At 34.3% G+C, this 10,275-nt stretch overlaps 1 protein-coding gene across 1 annotated transcript; it reads left to right on the top strand.

The window, feature by feature from the left end:
* Window positions 1–304: 304 nt before the first annotated feature.
* On the top strand, window positions 305–3,033 carry LOC111889244 (uncharacterized). The gene is made up of 7 exons (XM_023885380.2): window positions 305–479; window positions 579–776; window positions 1,397–1,463; window positions 1,563–1,903; window positions 2,000–2,141; window positions 2,208–2,333; window positions 2,423–3,033. The coding sequence occupies exons 1-7, from the start codon at window positions 458–460 to the stop codon at window positions 2,805–2,807; spliced, it is 1,281 nt and encodes a 426-aa protein (XP_023741148.1). The 5' UTR covers window positions 305–457; the 3' UTR covers window positions 2,808–3,033.
* Window positions 3,034–10,275: the final 7,242 nt, after the last annotated feature.

The raw sequence follows: 10,275 nt of genomic DNA, 5'->3' as shown, positions 1-10,275 counted from the left end.
TGTTCTTCAGAGGTTATTGAAGAAGATGAGAGAATTACTTTTTCTCTTAAACAACTATAAAAGTAATTTATCAGATATGATTTTAAGAATAAGTTTTTTAAAAGACCTTGTTGTGTTTTGTTATTTATCAAACTTTAAAAAATAAACAAAATAGCTAAAAATAGGAGCTTCTTATGTTTTTAACCTTTAGTGGTTCTCATTTGCATATATATATATATATATATATATATATATATATATATATATATATATATATATATATATATATATATATATATATATATATAATAAACCAGATTAATCTTTCTCCAATTCCAGAAGGACGAGATTGACTCCCTCGTCTTCCTTCCCGTCTAAGGAATTTTGTTGCTTATAAACCCTCTTCTCCATCGTTACAAACCCACGGTATAAGTAATCGGTTACCGGTGCCTGTTTCCCCTCCATCGTTCATACAAGAATGGAGCAACCACTGCTCAGTGGTGGAATTTCTTCTCCTCAATTTCGGCTCTAATATTAAGTTTAATTCCGTCTACTCTTTTTTCGATTCTATGGTTATCAAATCCCTTGTTTGTTTGCAGAAAAAGGTGAAATTGAGGGTAAAGAAAACGAGAAATGGCATTCTTATCCATCGGTGGGACGAACAGGGTCGACGATCCCGACTGCTTCTGATGTTAGTGTTGACGAAATTCGATCGGCTGCTACCGGTTCTGATCGTTACCCTGCTTCTCTACATGCCCCCTTGATGAGTTCTCCGGAGCCTCCTCCCTATATTCCTGGTACAGTATATGTCAAATGCCTTAGAATTTTATCCAGTTTACATCATGTATGTGTTTCAACTTCAATGATTATCTTATATTGTCATAGCAGATACGTGTCTGCCTTATAAGATGATTGTAGGAACTTGTGTGTCATCATTTTTAGCTGAATATTGCTGCAATTTCGTATCTGAGTTAGAGATGCCCTTTTTCATAGCCAAACTTCAAATATTTAGGAAAACGATTTATGTGGATTGGGTCTAAATTGGAACCCAACAGTAAAAAGAGCTAAATCCTTCCAAAAAGAACACAAATAAACTCTTTTAAGAGACGAACCATCCACCTAAAAAAGTGTTTCTCAACTTCTTTTTATGATGTCACTCCAACCTTTTCTTCTATCATCTTTTATGGAACCCATCGTTCACTTTCTATGAACTTTTCAGATATATTAAACATTTAAACCACCTTGCTTTCATGAAAGATTCCTTACTACCATACCTGAAATTAATGTGGATCGTATCAAAACCTGAACTTTATTTGCTTAGTTGATCATTAAAGTCTGTTCCACATAATTTTTATCAACCATCTCCAACAAAAGGACCAATGACACCGACATCTAAAATTTTCCAGTTTTGTTGCAGAGCAACCTTTTCCATACCAGGGTGGATATGGAGGACAATATGGTCAAACTGAACATCAAGCTCATAGGTATACACTATACAGTATACTCTGTTTGCTTCTGTGATATAATTTGATTCTCAATTCACATAACTTTAAACATAATTCTATGAGATTATATGTATACAGACAAATCTTGGATGAAGTTGAGATACGTGAGTTACTGATTGACCATGTTGGCCACCGATGCTGTTGGGGAAGCAGGCCTGCTCGAACATGGAAGATCCATTCTGTTGAAGACTGCAATGTCTATGTTGGAACCCTTGAAACTTTTGTGGAAGAAAGAGAAGTCATCACTGAAACAGAACCATATCGTGGTGGTGGAAACAGCAACATTGATGGAAAAGATAAAGGCCCTGAACTTGGTGTTTGGGAACTGGATTTAAGGTCAGAATTCCCAGTTCTATTCACTCATCACAAAGAATCCCGTGCCCAAATCCCCCATTCTGAATCCATCAACAAATGCTCAGGTAATAAAATAACCCATCAAATATTATGATTTATATGTTTTTAGTGTTTTTTTTTTTTTTTTTTTACCTTTTTATCCGATCTTGGTTGGATGACAGATTGTGAAGGAAGAGGAGATACTATTTGTGGTAAATGCAATGCAGATCAAGAACCAGGAGTTTATAAAGAAAATCAGATGAGTCAGTGTGGTGCCTGTTATGGAAGGGGTTTAATTGCTCATAGAGATGGATCTGACACAATGTAAGCCATAAAATAGCAAAATACTTACCTTTTTACACGTAATAGAGAAACATAAATTCTATGCAGATGTGTGAAATGTAATGGGAAAGGAAAGCTACCATGTGCAAGTTGTGGATCTCGTGGTCTAATCAAATGCACGACATGTTCAGGAAGTGGCTTGCTTTTGACACGCAAAATAGCGCTTGTTAAATGGTATGTTACATATTATTAATAATATTAAATAATTATTGGATGTTTTAGTGATAATTGAATTTGAACATTTTTTAATTAATGTTTTGTAGGGACACACACGCGACACGTAAGCTGAATGCGACAAGTGGGGCCGCATCGGTTCCGGATGACGTGTTCCACAGAGCGAAAGGGGTGCAATTGTGTAACACGCAGGCGTACAATTGCACACCGGCTTTCTTTGCTGATTCCTTTTTTTTGAACCAGTTTTCTTCAGAGGTCATATCTGAAAGACCTGTCATACCTGTGACTGCTAGAGTTATATGTGAGAGGCATACAATTTCTGTCATCCCTGTTACACGTGTCACCATGGTTCATCGTGGTCAGGCTTTTAGTTTTTATGTTATTGGGTTTAGTCGTGAGGTGTATCTTAAGGATTATTATCCTTCTAGGTTTTGTTGGGGGTTGTGCCCTTGCTTAGAGTGGCTCAAGTTATAATAAATAGTCTTAAGACTTTATGTTTGTATGATTGTGATTGTGATTGTGGTTTTAAGCACTTTAGGAAATGTTGGGTTGAGCGTGAAGAATGGAGATGTTTTTTTTCTTGTTAAGTTGTTTATGGTTTGATAGAGTGATTGAATGAGTTATGATATATGTGTTTGTTTGGATCTAGTGTTGTATATATGAGATCTCAATAAATTGTTTGAACGAGGTTATATGGGTATTTTGTCCTTTACATTACAAAAAATAAATTTCACAATATTCACCTTGTACAATTATGTAGTTGATATGTATTTTTTTTCTAGCAAGTAATTAGATATGTATGAAATAGTCATGTAATTATCAACCTATAAAGCTCAAAATCCTTGCAACTCTACTAATTTGCTTATCTTACTTGTAGAAACTTCCAAAATTAAATGATAAATACGTATGTATATGTTTATGTTTTGTCATAGATCATTAATACATAGATGAAATGGATATTTTCTTCAATGAAGTTATTCTTTTCCTTAGTCTCCTTTCTCAAATTGATCAATGTTGGTTAATTTAGTTTAGAAAAATTTGACAAAAGAAATCTATAGTCTCTCAATTTTCAATTTTCAACACAGGGGTGTTTGTTTTGGTTTTTTTGAGAGTCAAAACTTCTTTTTGGAAAAGTTACAAAAAGTCAGGTTTTTCTAACTTTTTCAAAAAGTCAGTTTTACTTCTATTTAAAATCTAAAAGTAGCTTTTAAAATGTTTTTATCAAACATTTTAAACTTTTATCTTTTCCAAAAAGGATTTTTACCTCTCAAAAAGACAAATCAAACACCCCTATAATTCAACATTTGAAAATTATGACAAAAGCAACTCTACTAATTTGCTTATCTTACTTGTAGAAACCAAACCCTCCGTTGTCACCATAAATTGAAAATAAAAGTTTTTAAGAGATTTTATTATTGAATATAACCTTAAACGTAAGGATATTATATCTTTAGGGTACACAGATAGGGGTGGCAAATCGGGTCATCGTGTCGTGTTTTTGACACGACACGACACGACAAGGTTTTATCTAACACGAACACGATACGACACAATGTCGTGTTTTTTTAACTAACACGAAAACGAACCGATTAAAAAACGACAAACACGAAACGTCATGATAAAGATAACATAATAAAAAATTAGTTTATTTAATTAATATTTAATCATACATAACACACGAAAAACACGACAAACACAAAAACACGACAAATAAATACTAAATTGTGTCAATTTCGTGTCGAATTTTAAACACGAACACGACACGACATCGTGTTTTTTACACTAAACACGAATTCGAATTTCTGTTTCGTCCAAATTTCGTTTCGTGTCGTGTATTTTTGTCGTGTCGTGTCAACAATTGTCACCTCTAGACACAGATACGATTTGAAAAATATAAATACATGTATTTAATGTGTAATTAATAAAATTATAACTATACTTAGCTTTATATTTAATATTTGTTTGCTTAATATAAAAGAAAAAGCCCCCCAAAAAAAAGAAAGAAAAAGAAAAAAACGGTACAAACATGATTGACTTGGCCTCTAGAGTCTAGACCGCCGCGTTGAACTTGTAACAAAATGTGGCTGTGGGAGTATCAACCATGACCTTTTACATTATTATATTTCTATTATAAAATTAGATTTTCATCGTGACGATTTATCATGGGTGTAAAAAAAAAAAAGCTAAACCAAAAAATAAGGATAAAACTTAAAAGCTTTCTTATAACTAACTCTATTATTGAATCGGCAAAGCTTTTCTTTATAAAGTATTAGCGTAGATCACATTCACAACAAATAATAATAGAATCATTAGCTCAAATCCAAATACTAATATATATATATATATATATATATATATATATATATATATATATATATATATATATATATATATATATATATATATATATATATATATATATATATATATATATATATATATATATATATAGTTAAAGTTGGTTTGATCAAATTTTGATTACAATTTCAATGATTCAACAAATAATTCCTTCCTTCTCTTACGTCTCTAGAAACCCATGCCAATGATTGGATGATCATGTGACCAAATTGATTGATATATAATACAGGGTTAATTAATTTACCTACACTAACCTCATGGTGAGTGTAGTACAGTCGATTATCATCCAACAACCATTCACTTAAGATTTAAGAACTTTGGGCTTCTTCGAGTGTTATCTCCGCAAGGATCCCAAGCCTATATATGCCATCAGATTGATCAAGATTAACAATTTCTAAGATAGGATTTTTTGGATGTCAACTTTTTAATTGTTAGTGTTTCCACTTTACCAAATTCTTGATCATAGTAGGTTTACTTAGAGAGATGACTTGAACTTTGGTATTGCTTCTTTTAATTGAAGAAGTTAATAGTGATAGATATGTATGGTGTTTCTTTTTTATTCAACAAAAAACTACTTAATAAGCAAAGGGAGTGATAGATATGTATGGTGTTTCTTTTTTATTCAACAAAAAACTACTTACTAAGCGAAGGGAGTGAAACATTTACAAGTTTGCTCTCATTTGTTTTCCTTTCATTTTCGAATACATGTCTGTAACAACGTAAATTTTCAATTTAAAAAGACATTTATTCCGATAATAAAATCACAAAATGTCACAATGTCAAATCATCAAAACTCATATCCAAAATTTGTATATAAAACTCCAGGATTCTCTCAATCATAACTCAATCTCTGATGTGTGTCCAATCAAGTTGGCGCCTTCCCGTGATCCTGAGAAGTACCTGAAACACATAACACGGTAAACACAAAACTTAGTGAGTTCCCCAAAATACCACACACAGCTCAATAGCCACTCTAGACTGTAACTCAATAAGACCTTCCGGTCAATGTGTTTCAGTGGGACCCTCCAGTCCCAACCCAATAAGCTCATAAAAATAATACTCGACATAAATCACAAAGACATAATGCAGAATATTAAGATACACACGTAAGCACAATAAACAGCTCAGTCACACAAAGATACCACTCATAGTAAGTATAGTAAGAAGACTCACCTCGTAAGCTAGCAAGTAAAAGTCTCGTACTCAGAAATCTCGAACTAGCCTCCGCCTAACACATTGGATAATTGTCTTTAATTAATACTCTACTCATACTCAAATACACCAAAGGTTGTTCTCTCATTCTCTCTAACTCTTGGAATGGGTAAAAGACCATTTTACCCCTCCATGATCTCCATTACTTATGTTGACCAAATCCTAAAGTCAACAGAAGTCAAACTCAGGTCAACAGTCCAGGTTTGACCTGAATTGCTGAGTGCACTCATGTGACTCGTCGAGTCCACTCGTTCCTCATAAGTCTCACGAAGGTCTAGCTCATCGAGTTAACCCCTAACTCGCCGAGCTATCGCATGTTCCAGCCCATGGAGACAAACCCGAATCAGCTCGTCGAGTCAACTCATGGACTCGCCGAGTCTCTTCGATCTGATTTCTCATTCAGATGTTTTAAGGCAGATCTATCACTCCAAACACTAGATCTGCCATCCTAAAGCTCGATTGCCACGTAAAGCTTCGATATTTACGCTCGTGCATGGTGGTTTTGCTCCCATCCACCAATACATGTTCTCACAAGGTGTTAAACACCATACTCCTCATATGGATGAATAAAGTTAGGACCTTTGGGCTTTAGGGACCTCACACGGTCCAAATTTGAGATCTAAACCTTTGATAACTTAGTATGTTCTAATCCCCAAAATAAAATGTGATGAAAACCCTAATTTCTCAACTCATAAGATCTAACCACAATAATGGGGAAAGATTCAAGCTTTTTACCTTCCTCTTGAAGTTCTGGACGAAATGGCCTGTAAGTCCCAATTTCAATGATCCAAACCAGTGATCAAATAGATAGCAATCAATCAGAATAAGAATGGAGTAGAGGAAAGATTAAACTAAGCATGCACATGTTAATATCACAAAAAACGTTAGGCACACCTTGGATACACACATACGTCACCTTAAAACTGACACATACACACTCTATTTATAGGACCACCAGTTGTACACGCGTGTACAGCCGTACACCCATGTACGGTTTTGAGTTTATTTGTGTTGCGTTATGGGCTTGTATTTTGTATCCGGATTGGGCCTGTCCATCCGTGATTATCTAGTAGGGTTAAACTATAAATATGCATGCATGTATGCATTAGAATAGGATTATTGATTACGTTTATTATTTTGTAACCCTAAACACCTCTACAGTCGAAGTTCTTAATCGAGCTCTTCTGTGACAACCCGATTTCATCTAGTGTTTATACTCGATTTCATCTATGGAAATCTTCTCTTTTCTTAGATCTTCAAGTGTTCATCAAGAACACCAAGAACACACACTAGTGTTCTTGGCCAAAATCGATCATTCAAGCTCCTAGATCGTAAGTACACTTGCCCTAGCTTCTTGTGCGCTTAATATGAACCTGTTTTCACTCGAAAATCATCAAAATCCCCATGTTCATATGTGTTTACGATTTGGGGAGACCTCCCAAAACCGTAAACACCTTCAAAGGGTGTTTAAGTGCCTTTAACACCTTCCAATGCATGTATAAGTGACTAGAACCTTGCATGCATAAGATAGAAACACCAAAACACGAAAGAAATGGACAAACATAAGTTTACTGCCGTAAACCCATGTGTTTACGACCATAAACTCCCAAGGAGTGGTCCAAGGACTGTAAACTCCAAAGGGAGGTCATTTCGAGCCCCAATCACTTCCAAAGCCCTTGAGTCGAGTCTAGCATAATTCCTTGAGTGGTATAAGACTTTTGAACACCCAATGGCACCACTTCCATGAGTTTACGGCCGTAAACTCATGGGGGAAGTGGTCTAGAAACCGTAAACACCCCTAAGGGCCACCATTTGAGGAGTAAACTCCAATATGAGGCCATACTCTCTTTATATGCAACCCTTGGTACTCCTAGCACTTGTAGCAAAGTGTTTTCATGCTATAGGATGTCCTTACTTGCATAATTAGTTGTTAAATGACTAATTAGATACTTAAATGTATCATTACATGTTAAATAGGATTCGCATGTGTGTTCAAGTCCTCACTTGACACTTAGCATCCTATACCGTCCGTTCATCCGAATCACCCACATCAGGTGAGTTCATACCCCTTAATCAACCTTTTTAAATGATTTTAAATGCTTTTATGGGGGGGGGGGGGAGAATACAAGTTGAACTAGTAAGTTATTAGATCAATCACATGTGATTAATAACTGGCTAACAAATAGATTTTTGCATGTTAAACTTTTTTTATCCAGCTAAAGGTTTTCAAATCTTATTTTTATAAACTGACATCAAGTCATAAATTTTTATTTATAGATTCTCCAAAGGTTTTACCAAAAACTTCTTTTTATACTTTTATATTGTCAAATGCATGCCTGTATATGTATAGTTATATAAGTAATGTTTAAAGGACTTAGGAAGGCTAACTCGCTTTGATTCCTTTTCCTTGTTTGGATGTGGCTTTAGAGTAACGGTTATCCATTCGAAGGTCGTTTAAATATTAGTTATATATTATGTATACATATATAGTCATAAAAGTTCCATCAAGCAATTCATCACCTTTGGGTAGCAAAGGCATCTAGATAACCTCTCAAGTAAACTATAATAGGTATAGTTTAGAAACCAACCATAACATTCATGAAGGAGAACTTAGTTATATCTATATTCTAAAACATATACTTTTTAGTAAAAGGAAAGGTTTATAGAAATCAAAACACGAGATACATCCTCATGACGCGGATTCCACCATTGTCAAGTTGGTAACCAGAGTCTCCTGGAGGGAGAGTAGGCATTGTGTGTATAGATCTATACGGGACAGACATTCTCCCATCCTGACTGCTAGCTACAGTCCCGACCGGCCAAGCCAAGGAGTGACAAATGTCACATTCATTCCGACGCCAGCAGGTTGTCAAGTATTCGATCATCAATCAGTCTGGTTACGAGTATCTTTACATTTACCTTATAATTCATGGCTTTAAGGTAAGAAGTATTATCACGGTATTTTCTATATATGAAACCATCATGATATATTTTCCTAGTTATATACTAGGCCACATTTTAAACCGTTAAACTAATTTACATAAGATTAAAGACTATTTTAGACTCTCTGAGGCGTATTGTTCACTTAATACTTCCTGGAGTCTGTATTTCATTCTTTTAGACTCTCCGAGGCGTATTGTTCACTTAATACTTCCTGGAGTCTGTATTTCATTCTTTTAGACTCTCTGAGGCGTATTGTTCACTTAATACTTTTTGGAGTCTATGTTTTATTTACTTTTAGCCAGCAGTGTTACTGCTGAGGTAAAAATATTATTTTCCTTATTACTTTTGCTTGTGATCTTCTCAAAAATTCTTTAAAGTATAAACTATATTTTGATAATGATAGTACTTTTGGGGGAAATTACTCCTTAAACATAAAACGGTCGGGTCTTGGTAGAAGACTGCTTTTAGTACAGATACTCCTTGGTTTAAACATAAAACAATTGGGTCTTGGTAGAAGACTACTTTTATTAGAAAATATAGGATTTTCTGGAAAGGATTCTAATACTCTGTAAACTCAAGTCACCATCTTTTATGAGATTATTTTGAAGAAAAACATGTATTTATATCAATGCCATTAAATACTTATGAACTCACCAGCATTAAAATGCTGATACTCACTTTCAAAATAACTTGTATTCTCAGGTCATAAATAGACAGGTACACTCCGGGAGCTTTTGCGAAGTCAGCCTAGTACCAAGTTGTAGCTTATCTTATTTCCTATATCTACTTTGATGTTATTGTTAAATGTAACCTATGTAAAATTATTATTAATGCAATGGTTGTTGTACTTTGATTACTATACTGCATATGTTGTGATATTTGACATGACGTCCTCCACCTCAGAACGTTTCTGCCGTTCCGGTTTTGGGGTGTGACAGATTGGTATCAGAGCATTGTTTATAGTGAGCTCAGTATATAAAATCATAAAAGATATAAAGCCTATAAATACATTGGGATAAAACACTCTGACCAAGAATTATACTTTAAAATATAATCATATTTTACAAAATTATAAGAACATACAGAATATAAAAACCAGAATAAAGTATCACAAGAAGAACAAGAATAAAAGTCTTTGGATGTTGACCATTACCGTCAAACCTGGGCAGTTATGTAATCGTAAGCTGGAATAAATGTAACCTGATCAACTACATTTATTCGAGATGCGACTAACGTGTGCTTGGGAGTGATGGTGATGTTGCAACAAATCTGAAACTTACCAAATAGGAATGTTAGAGCCAAACAAAAAGTTTAAAATACTATAGGAGTATTTTATGATACTAAAAGACTCACAATAAACCTAGAGGCATGTTCAGAAAATAAGAATCAAGTAAGTAATTAAAATACTATAGGAGTATTTTAGGAACCA

This window comes from Lactuca sativa, chromosome 8 (genome assembly GCF_002870075.4).
Source record: "Lactuca sativa cultivar Salinas chromosome 8, Lsat_Salinas_v11, whole genome shotgun sequence".
Classification (NCBI taxonomy): Eukaryota; Viridiplantae; Streptophyta; class Magnoliopsida; order Asterales; family Asteraceae; genus Lactuca; species Lactuca sativa.
Note: the sequence above shows the minus strand (reverse complement) of the source record. Positions and strands in the feature narration are given on the sequence as shown.